Source organism: Osmerus mordax, chromosome 14, assembly GCF_038355195.1.
Source record: "Osmerus mordax isolate fOsmMor3 chromosome 14, fOsmMor3.pri, whole genome shotgun sequence".
Lineage (NCBI taxonomy): Eukaryota > Metazoa > Chordata > Actinopteri > Osmeriformes > Osmeridae > Osmerus > Osmerus mordax.
In genome coordinates, this window is record NC_090063.1 from 14886242 (window position 1) to 14908262 (window position 22021).

Sequence of the window (22021 nt, forward strand, 5' to 3'; positions counted from 1 at the left end):
CCGTCTCTGCCCCTCCTCTCTTGTTGGGAGCGGGCGTGGTCGGTTTCCGAGACGGTACATCCTCCCCCCTCAGCGAGACATCATCCGCACAAACTCTGACAGGAAGGAAGCAGACAGGCCTTACGTAAGATAACGAGTCTGGATGAGAGGGCAGCGTTTGCCTGCCTCTGAATAAACGAACAGAGATGATCTCTTGACACAGGGAACGCTGGGAAGGCATGCATCACTATGACTGCGACGCCTGGTTCAAAACCTCCTTTATACAGCTCAAACTGTCAAATGTACACCGGTACAAATTTAGCACGGGCATTCCGAAATAAATGGATGGAGTGAATATGAGAATATGGAGGTGTAACCTGTGACAGTGGTGACAAACCAAATGACTCGAGGGTAATAATAGCAACAGTAGCTATTTCTGGCCCTCAGGCAGTATGCTTTCCTTGTTTTTTGATAATCTGTGAGGTGGCATAATCCTTTGGTGTGGAGATAATCTGTCAGGCAGGCCTACTGCCCGCATTCTCCCACCACTCTCTCTGCACGCTGCTGGAATATCATCCAGACTCACACTAGGCTGTAGCTGGAGCCGACACAGCGTGTGTGATTTGTGTGCGTGTGTGTCTGTATGTGTGTGTGTCTGTATGTGTGTGTGTGTGTGTGTGCATTTGTGGACATGCACGTTGGCATGTATGTGTGTTGGTGTGTGTGTGTGTGCATGTACGTACATACAGTACATGAGCAGGGGAGTCACCTGGTGAGGGAGTGTGTGTTTGTACTCTTGTCTATTCGCTGCTCTCTAAACCTCAATGTGTACTTAAACATATTGCAATTCCCAGCTTCTTTGAGGAAGCTCACAAAATTGACAACCCCCTGAGGGAAGTCTTTTCTTTCAACAGGACTTGTTCCTCGCTCTGTAATTACACACCCAGGTCTAAAACATAGACAAACTAACACAAAGGATATCACACACATTATATCACAGTTGCTGAGGAGACTTAGAAACCTCCTCACCTTCAAAGTCAACATGTCCATCTCCATTCAGGTCAATATCCTGCAGGATGTCCTCCAGATCTCTGTGGCCAACCTGACGGAGAGACAGGAACAGGAAGTGCTCAAGACAGGAAGTGCGAGGGCAGAACGACCTACAGAAGTGTCTGATTGTATTTCTGACACTGTATGCTGAGGATTTAAATTTTACGCTGACATTTTGTTCATTTTGCAGACACTTCTAACTCACACAGTTAGCTAATGGAACCCCTTACACTAACTGTGTGAGTTAGATAGCTAAACCTTACCTTCGTAATTGCATTTTGTGTTTGAGAACTAACGTAACTGCTAGCTACAGGAAGTGGTTGATCACAGTTATGCAATATGCGGACATGATGTGTGCATAGTGGATCGAAGTGGCCAATTGCAAGTTAAGGTGGAAACATCAGTTGGTCTTTCGTCAACGTGCCGTGTGTGTGCAGTGAGTGATTGACAAAATAACACAGACTCTGTTTAAATCTTACTTGTTGGCCTAGAAGTTTCTTCATGGCTTCTCTGAGCTCGGCGGTGCTAATTTGACCATCGCCGTTGGTGTCAAACTGAAAGAGGAAGGTCAATATGGAACATTTTAATGACTGGAATCCACTCAAATCCCCATCCATTCAATCTCTCTATTCTCCTTCAGTTGAACTCTCTTCAGTATTCCTCTCATCCTCTTAGAATTATTGTCCATCTTTTTACATCAACCCGTTTCTATTTTGAGCTGTCATTCCACCTTTTTTCGCTCAGTTCCCATCTCCCTCGGTTTCTTTCCCCCCCCCCCATCCCCAGCCCCGTCTCCTCTCATCCCCCGGCTCCTCGTTCCCTCTCTGCTTCCCCCCCTCTCTCCTTTTCCTCCCTCCTCTGCTATCCCTCCCTCCTCCTTGCTCCTTCTTCACCTCTTTGAAAGCATCCCTTAGCTCCTTCACTCCAATCATGTCTGCCGTTTCAGCCAGCAGTTTAGGCCCCATCAGCTCCACGAAGTCCTCAAAGTCTACATGTCCTCCCACTGCAGGAACACCAGAGAAGAAGAAGGATCAGTAACACAGCTACAAGTGAAAATATTTTTTCCAACCTTTCCAACTATTTTTATTTTTTTACGTTTTTTTTTTCTCCTTTATAACCTTTTTTTTCACACCTCGAAAATATATTGCCAACCTTTTTAAACGTTCTTTTCGAAGTAAAGTACTAATACCAGAAAAATAGACTTAGTACAGTAACAAACTATTTATACACACCACTTCTACACACACAGAGTAACAGGGAGTCAGATGGCTGAACGGTTAGGGAATCGGGCTAGTAATCAGAAGGTTGCCAGTTCGATTCCCGGCTGTGCAAAATGACGTTGTGTCCTTGGGCAAGACACTTCACCCTACTTGCCTCGGGGGGAATGTTCCTGTACTTACTGTAAGTCGCTCTGGATAAGAGCGTCTGCTAAATGACTAAATGACTAAATGTAAATGTAACTCACAGTTCATGTTGATCTGCTGACTCAGCTCGATCAGCTCCATCTCAGTGGGCATGTATCCCATGGTCCTCATGCAGTTTCCCAGGTCCTTACAGCCGATGAAGCCGTCCTTGTCCTTATCAAACTCCCTAAAAGCCTCGCGCAGCTCTGGGGGGGAGACACATTTAATTCACTACAATTAGGATGGATTCAGTGCAGCGAATGTAAAAAAATAAAAACACTCACAATTTTACACAACGTCTATCACTATTAGCAGCACTGCATTCAAGGTCATGCATCCATCACTGAATCGAACATGTTTTGTGAACCCATCTCCTCTCAGTCACACTCACCATCCATCTCCTCTGGTCGCAGCTGTCTGTCCTGGAAGGTAGACAACCACAAAACCTAGTTAGTCTCAACACGTTTTAACTATAAAAGTAATACAATCTCTTTGAAACCTCTGCAAAACATGTCTGTCATTTCAAAGGATTTGTTACTATTAGATATGAAGAGGAGGGATGAAGCCCAACAACATGGCACTTTGGTATCAGTGACTAATTTAACACCCGTTTGTTCATGAAAGTTTGGTTCAAGTGAGACTGATTGAGCTATCAACCCTCGACATAATTCAGCTGTAGTTACAATGTGTTTCATTCCCTTATTCGGAGGTGAGCTATGAAGTACTGAGAGGACACACACACACACATCATCACACCCATACAAACACACACGCAAGTGCTCATTTTGTGCCATCTCAACTTCAAGGATTTCTTTCTCTTTAAAGTCTAACCTGTGTCTGACCACCAGCCCATCTCCTCTCCTTAACAGCATCTTGTCACAGCACGTCATGAGGATGGGCTGTTAGGGGAAGCACCTAAAGACCAGTCACTAATGAACGGCCCCCCGGTCAGAGAGACAAAGGCAGGTCGGTCTCTAATGATAAGGGGCCACTGACTGGAGAGACATGCAGTCACAGAGGAAGTCAGCTGACCACAGCAGTAGTGCTTCTCACGGATGAGGAAGAACTCATCCCGTCAGAACGTCACATTCGAGCGTCGTCAAACACAAACCATCAATTACACATAGGCTTTAGGTGATGCCTCCACTACACACACACGCATTACACAGTACACACATGCTGTAGGTCACACACACTCATACACACACAGTATCCACATGCTGTCTCACACACACACACACACAAAGTGTGCCTTCGCTCCCCCCCCCCCCCCCCCCCACACACACACACACACCCTCTTATTCTGTAGACATCAGCTCATAGTCAGCCGTACAATACTTGACAGTGATTTGCTGCTTGACAGAACGACAACATGGATTAGAACTGGATGAGGACATGAGATCACAGTACATTTTACTGACTGGGAACTGTGGTCAGAGTTAGTATGGTGTGTAGTACAGTACACACTGGATATGTGCCTGAATGTTAGTGCAGTGTGTAGTAAATGTGTGTATATGTGTGCGACTACTAGTGTAGTATGTTGTATCTGTGTGTGCATGTGTGTAGGTCTGGTCATGTAGTATGTAGTGCATAGCTGTGTGTATAGTATACGTGTGTGTGTGTGTGCATGTAGGTCTGCTTGTGTACTTTGCAGTATGTGTGTGTGTGTGTCTGCTTGTGTACTTTGCAGTATGTGTGTGTGTGTGTGTGTGTGGAGGGATGTTCGTGTCTGGACTTACGTACAGCCTGCCGGTTATCTGCGAAGCCCTTGCGTAAGAAGATGCAGGCTGGGCCAAGCACGTTGTGCATGTGGGCCCCGTTCTGGGCCAGGGGCTCGTGGTAGGCTCCCCCCAAGCCCCCCTCCTCGCCCTGCACGGCTTTGTAGCTTCTCTTCTGGTCCTGGGGGGGCCCACGTCCATGTGAGGGGGGAGGGGGTTGGAGGGGGGGGGTACAGAGGAGCGCAGGGGGGTGGTGGAGACAGTGGTAGAGACCGTGACTCGAGAGAAGTTGTGGAGTTTGTAGCCGAGGGCCGTGCTGAGTGTGTGGGAGGGGTGGAGGGGGGGGGGTCGGGGCGCTTAAGGGAAGGAGGGGTGGGGAGGGGTCGCTGTGGGTAGGGCTGGCGGGCTCTCAGTCAGAATGGAACACCACCGGGCGGGGCGGACAGTTAGTCGCGGTACAGGACAGCAGCGCAGTCAGTGGTTAGAGACGGTCGAGTTAGTAGACAGATCATGTCAACCCTGAGACTTGGAGCTCAATCACCGGACTAGGACAGACAGCCTTTTAACACAGGCATCTCACATGAAAACAAAGTGCTAGATGGGATTGTACCTTAGTGCATGCAGTGGTTTGCTGATACAGATTTACAGGTATTTCAAGCATGGTTACAATTACTGTAAGTGGTTAACCAAAACTCCAGGCTGCTCTCTCTCCCTCCCTTCCAGGGCGTTGTGTGCCCAATCACAGAGATCGATGGCTCATTTGAGCTCATGCTAATTAGCCTTTCCTCCATCTGCTGAAGGCAAATCAAATTCATCCAACCATTACGTTATAATGACCAATTATCTTGCGGTTGAGGGGTAGAAAACCCCCTGCAGAGCCAGCCCCCAATTACCTGAGGAGCTGCAGGTTAATTAGAGAGGACGGGAACATCCCATCATGAAGACCATCTGAAGTCCTCGTCCAATGAGGGCAGACCTCTCTTGTCAGCAGCGGCTGATTAACAGAGATTGTCTGCTGGAGGCTAGTGTTGTGTGCGGCTTCACAACAGCAACATAACTGAACGAGACCCTGGACCGAAGAATGGAGACGCTGAATGAAGGCCTTCAGCACAAGTCTCTGTCCACATCCTCGTTTTCCTCTCTCTTTTAATTTTTTTTTTTTTCTAGTGCAAGAAATTGCTGGTTTCTGCTGTTAGGGGCTTCAGAGTGGAAAGCACTTTTGTCTTTTAGTCTCTTGATCCTCCTTCAAGGTGACTTTGTCAACATCTTGGGTTTAGCGCAGCAGTAGAGCATTTGCAAATCCCGAGGTCGCAGGTTCAAATCCCCCTGTGTGTCACTTTAGATAAAAGTGTCTGCTACATGAATACGTTATTAAAAATGCTCTCAGTAGCCCAAGGAAGATCTCAGTCCCACTGTCACAAAGAGTGACCTGCTGCCGGATACATGCCCTGGATCACACACACACCACACACATACACACACACCACACACACCACACACACACCACACACACACACACACACCACACACACACACGTACACAAACAACCACCGCACACACACTTACATGCAGACACACACACACACTCATACTCACCATACACACAGAAAAACGCACACTTACAATCAAACACACAGACACACACATACAGTCACACACACAGACATGTACTGTACAGACACACATACATGCGTACACGTGCGGGAGTCAGATGGCTGAGCGGTTAGGGAATCGGGCTAGTAATCCGAAGGTTGCCAGTTCAATTCCCGGTCATGCCAACTGACGTTGTGTCCTTGGGCAAGACACTTCACCCTACTTGCCTCGGGGGAATGTCCCTGTACTTACTGTAAGTCACTCTGGATAAGAGTGTCTGCTAAATGACTAAATGTAAATGTAAATGTACACGCACCAATGCACTTACACCCACACATGCGCTCATTCATTTCCCCTCTAAAACGCGTGACCTTCACTCTCCATCTGCTAACGCGTCAGCACCATCCACGGGAAAGCAATGCCTGCTGGGTAATCCGTCCACGTGATTCAGGAAGAGATGCCACGCCATCACAGGGTCCGCTGATGTCCAGCGCCCCAAATGTGGTACCGGGCGCCCCCTCTGAACCAGCTCACCAGGACCAGGGGACCAACCCCCATCTTAGGACGGGGAGTCGGGAACGAGAAGCAGCCAAGCGCGTGAGCATCGGTGTGGTGGACAGATGGCTTCAACAGTTGCTTGTCATATTGTCTGTGCTCAAGAATGAGCAGCTGCTGGGGAGAGGTGGGAGAATCTATTTGTGGGACTTTCGCACTGGCGGATAGAAGCCTAATTCCGGTGCACGTCAACCGACCGAACAATGCTTTTGTTTTTCCTCTTATTCATGTGTGTCTTCTCCTCTTTGTCTTCTCGCCATGTCGAAACAGAATGTCTATCAACGCACACTGGGTGGTCTAACGACTTCCAGCCACGTTTCCCACTCTCTCCCTCCCGGATCTGAAGTGTTACAGTAGCTCGCTCTATCAACAACAACCACAACAATGTCTCCTACAGACCACCAGGTGTGTCAGTGCTGGGCACCACAGGACAGCGCCACCCGGTGGCAGCTTTGGTCCTCAGCCTCCCTTCAGAGGTGAAGTGCCGGCGCGAGGGCTAGGCGGAGTGACTCATGTGGAGGACGCACTCAACCAAGCCGGCGCCACGACAACGACGACAACGACGATAGCGCTGTTGACGGAGAGCTAGGAGTTGAGAGCCTCTGAAGAAGCAGAGAGCCGACTCCCAGTCACTTCACCTCCCAGAGACACCCACAGAGCCTCGACCCAATCACAGTGATATCAACACCCACAGAGCCTCGACCCAATCACAGTGATATCAACACCCACAGAGCCTCGACCCAATCACAGTGATATCAACACCCACAGAGCCTCGACCCAATCACAGTGATATCAACACCCACAGAGCCTCGACCCAATCACAGTGAGATATCACGACAAAAACAACCCAGCCTGATATCACCTGAGGTACGCAAAGCGTTCGACATACAGGGTTGATGCTGTACCATGAATCGATTTGAGGATATTTCATCTCGAGTCAGGGACTGGTTTCCATGCTGGTTGACTAACTGTCCTCACTGAGGTTGAGAGAAAGAACCCAGCGCCTCAGACCCTGGGCTGCACTGTTGGTTCTCATGAGCGCCCGCCCGCCTCAACACAGCACAGTCCGGAACACCACTCACTACTGCCGCACTGCCAATTTCAATTCCAAACGGCAACCAACTCCAAGACAATTTAATGCTACACAAAATGCTCCAACTTTACACTCGACAATCCAACACAACACCGACTGTCCCAACATAGCACACTCACCCCCGTACGCCAATTCAAGTCCAGTCCAACACAGTCCAGGCTGGTCCAATAGCCTCGAGTCATGTAGGGAACAGACAGAGCAGAGGGGGGTGGGGGGAGGAAAGAAGGGGGGGGACAAGGATTTGCCAACAGTCTGGGCTCCAGGCAGTCCACAGGCACGGCACACAGAAAAACCTTACCTTTTTGGAGAAATGTTTAAACGGAGACTTGACACAGTTTCCCATAGTAAGAGTCCTCTCGGTGTGTGTTTTTTCTGTGTTTGTGTGTTGGTGTGTGTGTGCACGTGTGTGCGTGTGTGTGTGCATGTGCGTGTGTATCGGGGCATGCATGTGATCGAGAGAGGTTGGGGGGGGGGGGGGGGGGGAAGGAGGGGGTTCAGTGGGTCAACAACTTAAACAAGAGGACATTTAGGGAGAGAGAGAGAGAGAGAGAGAGAGACAGGAGGAGAGAGAGACGAGGGGTACGGGATCAGCAGACTGGCCGGTGGGAAGGACAGTGAAGGGGTGAGAGAGGGAAGGAGAGAGAGACCGGAGGATATCGATTGAACGAAAGAAAGATGAAAGAAAGCCAACGAGAGAACGGAAGTATGAACCCAGGACGCGAAGACAGGAGGAGGAGTGGAGGGATGTGTGTCTTCTAAGCCAAATGCAAGCGCTCCAAGTCGAAAATGCAAGGTTGCTTGTTCAGTCGCTCACCATCCCCTCTCTCTCTCCCTCTGTCTCTCTCTTTCTCCCTCCCTCTTTTTTCTCCCTCTCCCCTCTCCTTCTCCCCTCTCCCTCCCTCCCGCTCCCTCTCGCTCGCCCTCTCTCACGCTGTTGCACAGTTCTAACCCATCTACGCAAAGGGAGAATGTGACAAAGAAGCTAGTTCGGACAAGCATATTACCTTCCCCCGAGCAAGACACTAGAGACACTAATCCAAACACACACACGCGCATGCACACTCCATTAAACACACATGGATATGGGGCTGCGTGGAGCTAAAAATAGAACCCGCTCTCTCCTGTACCCTGTCTCTCTTTCTCTCTCCCTCCCCCTCTATTTCTCTCTCTATATATCTCACACACAAGCACAGACATAAACACACACACACGTATGTAAATAGACCCAGAAGAACGGGCTCATCACTAAGTCATAGCTGACTGGAAGGGACTGTGCTGAGATCAAAGCAAAAATATGCTAGAATGGAACATAAAAGGCGTTCAGACCATCCGGAATAGACACACGCACAAACACAAGCGCACACACACGTGCACAAACAAACACACGCACGCATACACACACAAAGACGCGCACACAGAAACGCACACACATGTACACACACAACACACTGCTCTTAAACATCTAACCCAGCAGGTGTCTGAGAGTATGGATCACAAATCAGTGTGTAAACATGCATCGCCACAGGGGTGTGTGTCCCCAAGCACACAGGGGTGTGTGTCCCCAAGCACACAGGGGTGTGTGGGAGTGTATGTATGTGTGTGTGTGTTGAAACAAAACTGTGATGCAGGTGACTGAGAATCCTCCGCCAGATCACCTGCCTGCTATGACACACACACACACATTTGCTTTTTGACCTTGTCTACTGAAACTGCTTCGTCACGTGGATATCAACCAAGATCCTTTTTTTCTTGCCCGTCTCTTTTACCTCTCTCTCGTTCACTCTCTCTCCCTCGTCCTCTCTTTCTCTGGTTTCCTCTCTCTCCATTTCCCTTTCTCTCTGGTTCTTCCTCTCTCTCCGTGTCTCTCTCGCTCACTCTTTCTCTTGCTCATTCACTCCTCATTCTCACTTTCATGTTCTTTCTGTCTCTCTCTCTCTCTCTCTCTCTGTCTCTTTCTCTCTCTGCCATTCTTCCCCTTTCGTTTCCTCTCATTCTATCATTCTCTCTCTCCTTCTCCCTCTCTCTCTGCCTCTCTCTTGTGTGCTGATGATTCACTCAGCTCCACCGCGGGCTCATTGTGAACTTCAGAACACATCAGCCATCACACACAAAAGCCTTCAGCTCTGATAATGTCAGCACGCTGTGTGCACCCTGCTCACACACACACGCACACACACACACACGCATGCACACACACAAACACACGCATGCTCACACACACACGCTAACACACAGGAATACACGCACACACACATGCATGCATAAAACTCACATCTAAGCACACGCACACAGACACACACATTCACACACATGCATCCATAAAGGCACATATACACATGCATACAGGCACATAAATACAAAGACACACTCACACACTATCCTATGATGGGAGAGGCAGACAGTTAATTCCAAGATTAAATACTAATAATTGCTTTACAGTTTAATGAAGATTTGAGGTCAAAGATAATCCTGTTTGATCCATTCCCATCAAATGAGATAAATGAGCTGTGATAAGAGCACTGGGAACACTGGGGAACACTGAGGAGGACTGGTGCACTAGAGGACTGGAGGACTGGAGGACTGGATGACTGGAGGACTGGAGGACTGGAGGACTGGAGGATTGGAGGACTGGAGGACTGGAGGACTGGAGGACTGGATGGAGGACTGGAGGACTGGAGGACTGGAGGACTTGAGGATTGGATGTAGGACTGGAGGACTGGAGAACTAGGGCACTGGAGGACTGGAGGACTGGAGGACTGGAATAATGGAGGACTGAAGGACTGAAGAACTGGGAGGACTGGAGGACTGGAGGACTGGAGGAATGGAGGACTGGAGGAATGGAGGAATGGAGGACTGGAGGACTGGAGGAATGGAGGACTGGAGGACTGGGAGGACTGGAGGACTGGAGGAGTGGAGGACTGGACTGGAGGAATGGAGGAATGGAGGACTGGAGGAATGGAGGATTGGAGGACTGGAGGAATGGAGGAATGGAGGACTGGAGGACTGGGAGGACTGGGAGGACTGGAGGATTGGATGGAGGACTGGAGGACTGGAGGACTGGAGGATTTGAGGATTGGATGGAGGACTGGGAGGACTGGAGGACTGGAGGATTGGATGGAGGACTGGAGGACTGGAGGACTTGAGGATTGGATGTAGGATTGGAGGAATGGAGGACTGGAGGAATGGAGGAATGGAGGACTGGAGGAATGGAGGACTGGAGGACTGGGAGGACTGGAGGACTGGAGGACTGGAGGACTGGAGGACTGGAGGAATGGAGGACTGGAGGATTGGAGGACTGGAGGAATGGAGGAATGGAGGACTGGGAGGACTGGGAGGACTGGAGGACTGGAGGACTGGAGGACTGGAGGAATGGAGGACTGGGAGGACTGGAGGACTGAAGGACTGGAGGACTGGAGGACTGGGGGACTGGAGGACTGAAGGACTGGGGGACTGGAGGACTGGGGGACTGGAAGACTGGAGGAGTGGGGGACTGGGGGAATGGGGGACTGGGGGACTGGAGGACTGGAAGACTGGAGGACTGGGGGACTTGGGGACTGGGAATGGTTTAGTACTCTTGTGCTGCCGTCATGTCACTGTCCCTTCGTGGAGCGAGTCAGAGTGACGATACTGATCCACCAGTCCTGCCTGCATCGTCTTAGAGACTGACCCAGCTTACTCTGCTTCTGGGAGAAAACGCATAAGCATGAGTGAGTGCAGTGACAAATCCCTGCTAGTCTGTGTGTGGTGGCGTCTCTGAACGTCCCATGGTGCACCATCCAAACGGGCCGTCAGGGATGAGAGGAGAGGCGAGAGGCAGCTACTGAAGCTGAGACCCGAACGTTCCAGGTTTGCGTGCCACACACACGCACGCACACACACACACATGTAGAAGTGTGTGTGTAACTTGGAGCCCAGCCCCCAGGAAGAGGGGGGAGGGGCCATAGGTGACCTTCATGGTCATATCCAGAAGAGGAAATATGACCGTCTCTAATTTAGATTTGCATTATTGATTAGGTTAAACAGGTTATGGTCTTTCACTGTAATAAAACTGTCAGCTTTCATTTGAGACAAATCACTTTTTTGAAAAGGGATCGTTTGTTCATTGTACTGTCAGGTTGAATGACGCAGGTTTAGTTAGCTACCCTTCCCTGTTCAATAGTAAAAGGGAAAAATTGATGTACTATGCACGTAATAAATTAGGCATTTTACGAAGTATGTTTCATTTTAGTGAATTAAATTAAATCTGTTATTACTCTCTCTCCTCTGTGTCACACTCCCCACTCTCATATATCCTGTCTTTCTCTACCTTTTTCTCTCTCTCTCTTCTTCTCTCATCAATCTCTCTCCATCGTCCTCTCTCTCATCTCTCTTCAACCTCTCTCACTCCACTCCCTCTCTCTCCGCCCTCTTCTCTTTGTCTCTTCTCTCATCACTCTCTCCACTCCTCTTTCTTCTCTCTCCTCTCTGGATCACTGTCACACTTCCTCTCCGGCCAGTCAGACTCAGGTCCCATAAATATTCAGCATGAACGTGCAAGCACTCACATGTTTTTACACACACACACACACATTAAGGCATCCGTGCACAGACACACACACAAAGGCATTGCCACACACACGCACAAAGGCATTGCTGCACACACACACAAAGACATCCAGGCACATCCACACACACAAAGGCATCCGTGCAGAAAGTCACACTCACACACAAACTCACACACACGAACACACACACGAACACACCCCTTCGCACACGTTGACTTCCACAGTTCATGGTCTAATCCCTCCCGTTTCCACAGCAGATCAGCGCTGAAAGCATCTCATTCTTTCACAATGATCCTTCAGAGGACTGAAATACAGATGTTACTATAAATAGATCTTCGCCATCCTTGAAACAGTCTGAAATGACGTGCTAGATACGCCAATACTTATATCATGGCAGTTTATTCACAGCCCCTCCTCTGCTGCCCCTTCACCACCCCGATACATACGTCTTTCATTCCTCTCTCTAGCTTTCTCTCTCTCTCCTCCGTCATTCATGCATCCTGTGTTTTCTCCTCCCCTTTCTCTCCTTCTCCTCCCCAGACCTCATCAAGGTCAGTCTGACCCCGACAGTGGGGGGATGGGGGGGGATAGGGAGGAAGGGAGGGAGGAGGAGGGAGGGTCAGAGAGCCAATGAAAAGCAGTAACGAAGGAGACTGAATAAGGAGAGCGAAGGAGAGAGAGAGAGAGAAAGAGAGAGAGAGAGAGAGAGACACTTCAACAGAGCCAGGTTCATTGTGAGAGAGAGGGAGGACGGGCAGAGCAGTAAATAGGAGGTGCTGGGTACAAAAAAAACAAAGGAGAGAGACAGGGGGGAAGAGGGGATGAGAGAAGGAGGAAGACCTCGGAGGGCGAACCGAAAGCATTAGCCGGGAAAAAATCTTCTTGACAAAATCAAGTGTTTTTGTTTCCAAACCCAAGATATCAGGAGCTCTGAGAATGAGAGCGCATCCTATGTTTACCTTACATAAGCCTGGCCAGGTTCGCTACCATGCCTACCCACAATCCACCTCCTTCTCCTCCCCCTCTTCCTCCCCCTCTTCTTCTCCTTATTCATTCCATTTCTTCAATCCTTCTCCCCCTGCTCAGTCGTTCCTGTGCTAATATAATACAGTGTGTGTGTGTGTGTGTGTGTTTGTGTGAATGTGTGTGTGTGTGTACACTGTAGCTGAGCTGGTAGACAAGGCTGTGGTGCTGCTAAAGTGTGATTGGCAGATCTATTAACACACACACACACACACACACATGCGCGGACACACACAAACACACACACTCGCAAACTCACTCCCTCTGCTGGTGTCCTTTAATTTTTTTAAGATGTTTTTGGCCCTTTTATTTATATAAAGACAGTTAGAGAAAGACAGAACATTTGGGAGGGAGAGAGGGTGAAGACAGGCAGGAAATGTCACATTTCAACTGAACCACTGCTGGATGTTACCATTCTGATCCTAAAAGAAATGTTAAAGGATCCACTCCTTGACCCAGTAGTGGAGCCGAAAACAGAGTGTTTCTGTGGGGTATTCTAGGACTCTCTGCCCTTGACCAAGGTATCCACGGTAACCTGGATATCCCGGGGACAGGATAGAGGTCACAACAGCACAATGAAGCTGCAATGCAAACACATACGTGGTGAGACAAATGCTCTGATTTGCTGCGAGGGAATCTGAGTCATTCTGGGAGGAGATCTTTGTCCCAAAAAATAGACCTGACTGAAATGGATAACTGTTTAATTTTAACGTGTGTTAGTCCGATCGTAAACCCCTTAACACAATTGCTGGTGCTCGCACACACACACACACACACACTCAATGTCCTTCTTACACTGATTCGTCGAATGAAAACGAAAGCATGGTAGTTAATTGGATACCTGAGTGAAAAGGTTTATGTATGCTGGAATCCCTGCTTTAGTCATTAATTTGCAAACTGGCGGTGTCAGGTAGTACGTTAGCCAAGGATTTAAATATTTTTACCAGCATACAAAAGGCTGTTCTTCTCCACTTGCTCATAATCAGGTCTTGGAGTGCTATATTTAGCACCCACTGGCAGAGAATGAGTTATGTGGGGACTGTATGCAGAGACTGAGGTGTTACATAAGGAAATATGGAATATAATATTGTAGATCATTCTGCTTTATGTCAAAACACTGATTAGAACACTTCAAGGGCCTGACTCTATCAGTTCTTGGGAATGTAAACAGTATTACTGGCAGTATAAACACAAGACAAACCACAGTGTATGCACACATTCTGAGTACATTTTGACCTTACACACACACACACACACACACTGAGAAATGCGCTGCAAAAGTATTGTACCTAGCTTTGTCCAAAAAAAACACACAACTGCCATTTTCACTTTCCTTTCACGTCTCTGTAACAGAGCCAGAGCAGAGGTATGGGGAACAGTGATTAGGCAGTAAACGGCAAGGCCCAGAAACCCATCCAGGGCTCAAGTCTACCTAACGAGTCCATCCAACCCATCTCTCTGCCTCCCAGAGAACACGAATCAGACCGGTATTCCAACTAGACATCCTTTAATGATCACCCTCCTCCGCTCTTCTCAACCTTGATCTTCTGCTTTACTTTCCACACCGTTTGAATGTCCCTTTGGAAGGAAAGCGTCTTGTCGAATGAATGAAAAGCCAGTGCAAAGTCAGAAAAGGCTGAGCTGAAGGAGGTTTGCGAGGCTGGCTTCTTCACAGAAGAACATGCTGGAGGGGGGGGGGGGAGGGGGCGGGGTTGTTGTGTGTTACAACAGCAGTGAAAACAACTGATAGGGTCAATACCGTTTACTTCACTTTACAGGTTAAAAGTAAGATATGACAACACAAACGAGCTGTGCAGCCGTTAATAAAACTGACGCTATAGAAAGAATCCGGGTTGTTTGTGTGCTTTTTGGATTACACTTCCAAAGCCAGTCGCTTCGCCAGGCCACCGATCGAAGGTAATCCAAAATAGCACCCACGGTTAATGCTTTGTCCCACATGTCTACATCCACATCTGGGTTGGAGTGGCACGCCTCTGCCTCTGTACTTCCTGGAGCTCCTCTGACTGATTGAAGCTGTGGCCTGGATTGAGTGAAGTTATTTCTGGCTCCTAGCACATGGGGATGTTATTGTCTCCTCCTGAGCTTTCTGGATCTGCCTCGACGCTGCGACTAGAATCACAGGGCCGAGGGGCTTGGAAGGAGAAACTCTCAGTCTCCGTTAACATAGACGACATGGTCAATCCCTCTGTCCCCCCCCACACAGGGGAGAGAGGAGAGAGATATACACGCTTACTGTCTCCTCCTGAGATTTCAGTTTCGGCCTCGACACCGAGGCCGGAACCTCAGGACTGGAGGTGAGAGAGAGGAGAGACCTGCGCTCTGGAGGGACCGGTGGGGAGAGGGGTGCAGGCCTGTGGTGTTAGTACAAGGAGCAGGAGATGGGATGCGGGGTGGAGGAGACGTGAGAGAGACGCATGTGTCTGGGAGTCAGGTGGCTGAGCGGTGAGGGATTCGGGCTAGGAATGCGAAGGTTGCCAGTTCAATTCCCGGTCATGCCAACTGACGCTGTGTCCTTGGGCAAGACACTTCACCCTACTTGCTTTGGGGGGAATGTCCCTGTACTTACTGTAAGTCGCTCTGGATAAGAGCGTCTGCTAAATGACTACATGTAAATGTAACTGTAAATGTGTGACGCTCGCACATCAGTACATCTACCGTGGCTACATTCGCACCTACGCTTCTCTGCTCTACCTACTCTGGTCTGCTGGGCCGAAGGATATTTCTGACGTTACATTCTTATGGTTGAAAACTGTTCACCAGAGAGGGTTTGGGTTGACTTACCTGTGTGTGTGTGTGTGTGTCTGTGTGTGCGTGCATGTCTGTGACATAATGACTGTGTGTCGCGGTTTATTTTCCACAGGGTTGGAAAGATGATCTCTCTGCTGTTGCTCAGGTGACAGTGTGTTGGGTCCCCGTTTATGGGACCCTTCACCCCCTCCACCCCCCTCTACCTCACCCCTCCTCTCTTAACCCCCATCAAACTGACGGTTATTAGATACATAGAGGGAGGCTGAATGGAGCCTAAACGATCATTCATATTTAATGGTGTGCACTGGGGTGATAGGGCTTTCAGTCGGCTTGGGTTCCTGCCTCTCTCAGGAACATTCTGGAACTGCGAATTTATGAACGTTCTGGAACGGTGGGACTTATGAACGTCCTGGACCAAGAAGGCACTGGGATGGAATTCCATATTCTCACAGGGTCCTCCACTGTTTACGACTCAGTTGTTATTTAAAATGTTCTAATGAGGGCGTAGGGTTTAATGTGGCTTGTTTTTCATGTATATATATGTTCAATGCAATCTAAAGAAAATCTAATGATTAACCAACAATCTTTTAACAGAAAGAACTTATACTGTCCCTGTCGTAAGTGTAGGTTTGATTCTTAAATCACAGAACCACACTGAAGTTCCTTTCTGTATTTAAAATACTTGTGTGTGATTTTACCCATTCTGTTACACAACAAAACACCTACGCGTGGACGCTAGTGAGGCTTAAAATCCACGGTTTGGAAAACGGTGTGAATCAAGTATATCCTATCTTGCATAATATTTCCCAGCAAAATCTGAATTATAAGTAATTTGCAATAATACCTAGCATACGTATTTTTATGCGGCCCTGTGGTCATTTTATTTTTGCTATAGTCATTAAATTGTGAATAAATTGTGAAATAAAACAACCTAAATAACTACCTGTTGAGTAATTTTGATGACTTACAGTGCGTGTTCACTAGTCATAAGGGCAATAAGTTTGCCTAGGCACTAGACCCGCTTACCTGCCCGAAGACGGACTTCACAATCGGGTGAAGATTGGAGTCATACTCGGATGAAGCTGCACTGTGTCTTTTTGAGTTGCGGCTGGGTGCGGGGACGGGAACGGGAACGGGGGAGGTCGAGACAGGTGGGTCAGAGTTCAAACTTGAGGACGACCCTGGATTTATTTTGTCCTTAGTTTCGAAAAAGTAAGCGGCATCATCGGGGTTCTTGGGATACGCCGGGGTTGGCAAGGTTTTCCGGTCCTGCCGTGTGTTGCCGTGGTGATGTGACGGCGGCGGGTCGCCCCTGGAGCTGCTGTCGTGATGATGGTGGTGGTGGTGGTGGTGGTGATGTCTGGACCTGGACGGCTTGGTATGGTCTTGCCCTCTCCGATCAACCCGCTGTCTCATTTCTTCCTCTCCGTAACCGTCATCTATTGGGCTGCTTTGTCTGTGGGACTGGCTCTTGTGTCCACGCGCACCACCTCCATTTCGGCCACCGCTATGTCTTGGCTGACAAAGGGGTCTTCGAGCGCTCGCCTCGCACTCATCGGTCCAGTCTGCCTCCTCCGGCACACCGCTACCTCCCGCGGGGCGATGTTGGTGACTGCGGTGGCCGCGCGACCCGTGCTCCGTATGATGCGCGGACCTGCGATTGGGAGCCGACGATCTTAGCAGAGAAGTGGTAGATTCGCTCTTCGGGAGAGAGGAGCTCATCGTTCGCCTTGCCTGAGTTTGTTACAGTGTGCAGATGCTAAGGCAACACTGCAGGTTGAGTCAAGATCGTGCCTCCATGTGCAGGTTCAGGGCTGAGCCAGCATAGCCTCGCAGCAGCCTGTTGGATCCCCTCTCAAACCGTTCACGTACGGTATAGAAAGCCAACCAACACCCACCTCCTCACTCGCCAACGATAAAGTTATTTTACCGCTACCTGATCCCTCTTAAACGTGAGCACTGACACTGACAGTATGTGCCAATCCGAAATGTCTCCTCGCTGAAGGAGGAACGAGCGTAGGAGCATTTGGGTGTCTTTGAGGGGGGATTTATACCAGCATGGTTGCGTGTCGCGCACTGTCCCCGCGCTTAGTTCATTCGGTCCCGCGTCACGCCAGATAATGACCGGCAGAGTGGTGAATATTCATCACTGCCTTAACCCTTGTGTGGTGTTCGGGTCTGTGGGACCCGTTTTCACTTTTTATCAAAAGAAAAATGTTAAAAAAAAAAAAAAAGATACGATAAATTATTTTTTCAAACTCAGACTCATTGGCCTTGGCTCATTTTCCGTGAAGAACATATATCAGAACACATTTTCAATGACCACACACCGTACACCCCCCCTACACATTTATATTACATACAGGATGTTTGGGTCCACTGGACCCAGGGCTAATAAGAGTGTGGAAATTGTAGGTCCTGTGTACCTTCACTCTGTCCTCCTCTTGTCTGGGCCTGCTGTTAGTGTGTGTGTGTGTGTGTGTGTGTGTGTGTGTGTGTGAGCCCCTGCCGTTCCCGCACAAGGTTGCAACATTGTTGACAAATTCAAGCACCGCACCTGTCTGCTCTCACATTCCCGCACATTTTACCCTCTGTCTTGCGGGAACCAATATTTATTTGCTCATACTCTATCCCAGCAGCAAATTGGGGGCGGGACAATATAAATATAGCTTTGCCAGTGTGGTTCCTTATCACAACTGATCAAGATGGCGAAAAGATTGTCTGCTCAGAGGGCAATGCAACTGATTTTGGAAGAGAGAGAAGCTTTTGACGATGAAGTACAGGAAGAGATTTCAGAATGTGAGGATCACATTTCTGAAAATTCAGAGTCTGACAGTAACTTTGAAGAAGAGGATGAGATTGATCATCAGCTACTCCAAAAACGAAGACGAGCCACAGGACCAGCCCATCAGCAGCCAGCACAAGGACCAGCCCATCAGCAGCCAGCACAAGGACCAGCCCATGAGCAGCCAGCTCAAGGACCAGCCCATCAGCAGCCAGCTCAAGGACCAGAACAAGATCGTCATCATATAGAAAGGGGAGAAATATGGATGTCAAAAAAATATGAAATTGAATGGTCTTCTTGCCCAAAAAATGAGCCACCCCGCATGGCTGCCAATGTCATAAGGATGCAACCAGGGCCAACACGGATGGCAGTAACTCATGTGCAGGACACCAAGTCTGCTTTTGAGATTTTCATCACAGATTCAATCCAGAAAAGTATTCTGGATTCCACTAATTTGGAAGGAAGGCGTGTGTTTGGAGAAAGGTGGAAGGAGATGGACCAAACCCACTTACATGCCTACTTTGGGGTTCTCATCCTTGCGGGAGTTTTCAAGTCCAAAGGGGAATCCACAGAATCCCTGTGGGATGCAGAAACGGGCAGAGAAATCTTCTGGGCAACAATGTCCCTGGAAAACTTCCACATCATTTCTAGGGTTATCCGGTTTGATAACCGAGATGACAGACCAGCTCGACGGCAGAGAGACAAGCTAGCTGCCATCAGGACAGTGTGGGACAAGTGGGTGCAACGCCTCCCCCTGTTTTACAACCCTGGGCCGAATGTCACCATCGATGAGCAGCTGATGCCATTTAGGGGGCGCTGCCCCTTTAGGCAGTATATACCATCTAAACCTGCAAAATTGCCCCTCACACACACACCCTGCCCCTCATGTGTTGTATAGGCTGGTATGAAAAGACAATGCGTTCAATGGGGCTAATGTGTTGTCTAGACTGACATGGTTACTGTGTGTTCAGCTTGTGTTGTGTAAACTGACCTGAATTGGTTAAATTTCTAATGAAGTTCAAATAGCCTAAATAAAAATCTATAGTTATGAAAAACCTTCCTTCATTTGTAAATTTGTTGATTGTTTTTCCATTCTAATTTTGATTATAACTGATTTTCTTTTTTGTCACATTTTATTAAAAAAACGAGAAGCACTTTAGTTCCTAAATGTGATCTAACAAAGGTAAAGGGCAACTATTAACACTATATGCTGTTTATATTGCTTTTGATTGAGATGAAGTAAACATCTGTTGAGTATTTTAACTTAAAATTGTTTGATTGTGTTGAATTAAAAACCCCAAAATGCAGCGGGTCCAGCAGACCCACGAACACTGGCTGAGTAACTAAAATATGAACACCACACAAGGGTTAAGGGCTTCTACTGGTTGCCTCTGGTTCTTAGGGTTTAGTTGAGCAGCTCATTTTAACCACAGATGATACCTAACGTGACTGTATGTGTGGGTCTTTTCAACAAAGAAATCATAAAATAAATGTGTTGGGGAATCATAATCGGAATTTCTATTAGCCTATTGTAAAAGCTTGAACCTTTACATCGACTGCATTTTTGCATGACAGGATGTGCGACAGGCTACAATATATGTAATTTTTATTCTGTCTAAAATGTAAAATTTCAGTCTGCTACGTCATCTGTAGCCCATACAGTACCGGGAAGTTGACAGGCTGGTATTCCAACCAGAAACCACATAGCCTAAATCTAATTCAAATGACCACCAAAACGCAATCGATGTACAAAGGGGTTTTATGATGAATGATGTTTGAAGTACAGTAGACCAACATAGGTACAGTGACTGTAACCAGATGTAACAGGTTAATAGATGTGCATTGGAATAAACCTGGTTTGTGAATGAAGGGAATTGAGATTGTGGGGGTCATTTTCATTTCAAGTTTTGTTCCAGATGACACAGTCCTCCTCAGTCGACAGTCTTTGGCTCAGGACTGGTTTGATGCACCGTATTGAACAAAAACCAAACACAACATCTTAAGTCCAGACACATTACATGTATAGAAACGATTTCTAAATATGACCACTGCTTTTGGCGGTTTGCTCTATCCCTGCCCCCTGTGTCTCTCTGTCCTCCCTCTCTCTCTGCTTCTCTCTCCTTCCCCCCTGTGTCTCTCTGTACTCCCTCTCTCTCTGCTGCTCTCTCCTTCCCCCCTGTGTCTCTCTGTCCTCCCTCTCTCTCTGCTTCTCTCTCCTTCCCCCATGTGTCTCTCTGTCCTCCCTCTCTCTTTGCTTCTCTCTCCTTCCCCCCTGTGTCTCTCTGTCCTCCCTCTCTCTTTGCTTCTCTCTCCTTCCCCTGTGTCTCTCTGTGTTCTGCCTCTCTCTCCTTCCCTGTCTCTCTGTGGTGGGGACAGTTCAATGGTCTCTTGACATTGGCAGGGACGTGTCCCCACTGTCTGCCCCCAGACCCCCCGTCTGTGCTACGTGCTACGCGCTATATCGCATGCTACGCGCCGAGCGCGGCTAGTACTCTTCAAAAGTCTCAAACTTAAACCCGTCATCCAATTGAAAGGTCTCATAGTGCACACACAGATGAATGATCATAACATCAGGTTCACTCTGTTGAGTGACAAGTATATGACAAACGATATCGTTTGTTACGACAGTGCAGGGTACAGCGTGTGCAGGCTGGGGGAGACATTTGACAGGCAAATGAGTGACAAAGCCAAACGTTTACAGCAGGATTACCGTCCGGAGGCAGGCTCCTGTTCTCTGGGATGGGGCTTATCGTTACCACTGCAGTGAAGGCACATTAGCCACTCCCTCTGTCAAGCTCAAGGTCTGCATGCAAGACAAAGTCATCAGTTTGACCACGCAGGGACCCATGATGTGCTTGAGATGCTTTGAATGACAGAGGAGGAAAGCAGGGTAACTCCAGAGCTGTCTGCATACAACACAGATATGTTTGTTTTCAAATGTGGATATGGGGCAGCTTTTTTTCATAACTGAAGATGTGGCCATTAAATATGATTTTCTTGATAACATTTTTGGGGGGGGGGCACATTTTCTGCTTTCAAAAAGTATGTGGGACATAATGAAACCTGTACTCTGATCTGGTTTATCTAGTATAGACACAGTATAGCTCAGTGGGTAGTGTGTCTGACTGCAGATCACAAGGTCGCAGGTTGCAAGGCTCTGATTCGTACCTCACTTTGGCTAAAACTGCTCACTAAAGAAATGTCGATTGTTCAGATTCACAGAGCTGGCCTGCATCCTGGGGGAATGAGAAGTGGTTTCACAACCTAAGCAGTCACACTAAAACAGCGTGCCTGTTAAATCCGAGTGTCAGTGAATACGGCCAAATGTGATACATGTCCACACTGCTGGCGACTAAGCATTCTGGGAGATCAGAGACGGCACAGAAGATCCAAGTCAGCAGATTCACCACGGCACCATGCCAATCTCTTCCCCCGTCAGCTCGCAGAACACAAAAAGTTATTTTAAAACGTTTTGTTACATGTATAATGTTCGAGATATTAATAAGCA

At 48.3% G+C, this 22021-nt stretch overlaps 1 protein-coding gene across 4 annotated transcripts; it reads right to left on the reverse strand.

Annotated features, from left to right (window-relative positions):
* Nucleotides 1–69: 69 nt before the first annotated feature.
* LOC136956591 (calcium-binding protein 1) lies at nucleotides 70–17450 on the reverse strand. 4 transcript variants are annotated; one of them, XM_067250513.1, is made up of 9 exons: nucleotides 7686–7735; nucleotides 5968–5971; nucleotides 4176–4331; nucleotides 2824–2854; nucleotides 2495–2638; nucleotides 1923–2032; nucleotides 1509–1583; nucleotides 1009–1081; nucleotides 70–95 (listed from the first exon to the last, which is right to left on the reverse strand). In XM_067250513.1, exons 1-9 carry the CDS (start codon nucleotides 7733–7735, stop codon nucleotides 70–72), a joined length of 669 nt encoding a protein of 222 aa, XP_067106614.1. The 4 variants fall into 4 exon arrangements, with proteins under 4 accessions (XP_067106614.1, XP_067106613.1, XP_067106616.1 ...); XM_067250512.1 differs by lacking the exons at nucleotides 4176–4331; nucleotides 5968–5971; nucleotides 7686–7735 and adding an exon at nucleotides 16755–17450; XM_067250515.1 differs by lacking the exons at nucleotides 4176–4331; nucleotides 5968–5971 and having other exon boundaries at nucleotides 7691–7735.
* Between the last annotated feature and the right edge of the window lie 4571 nt (nucleotides 17451–22021).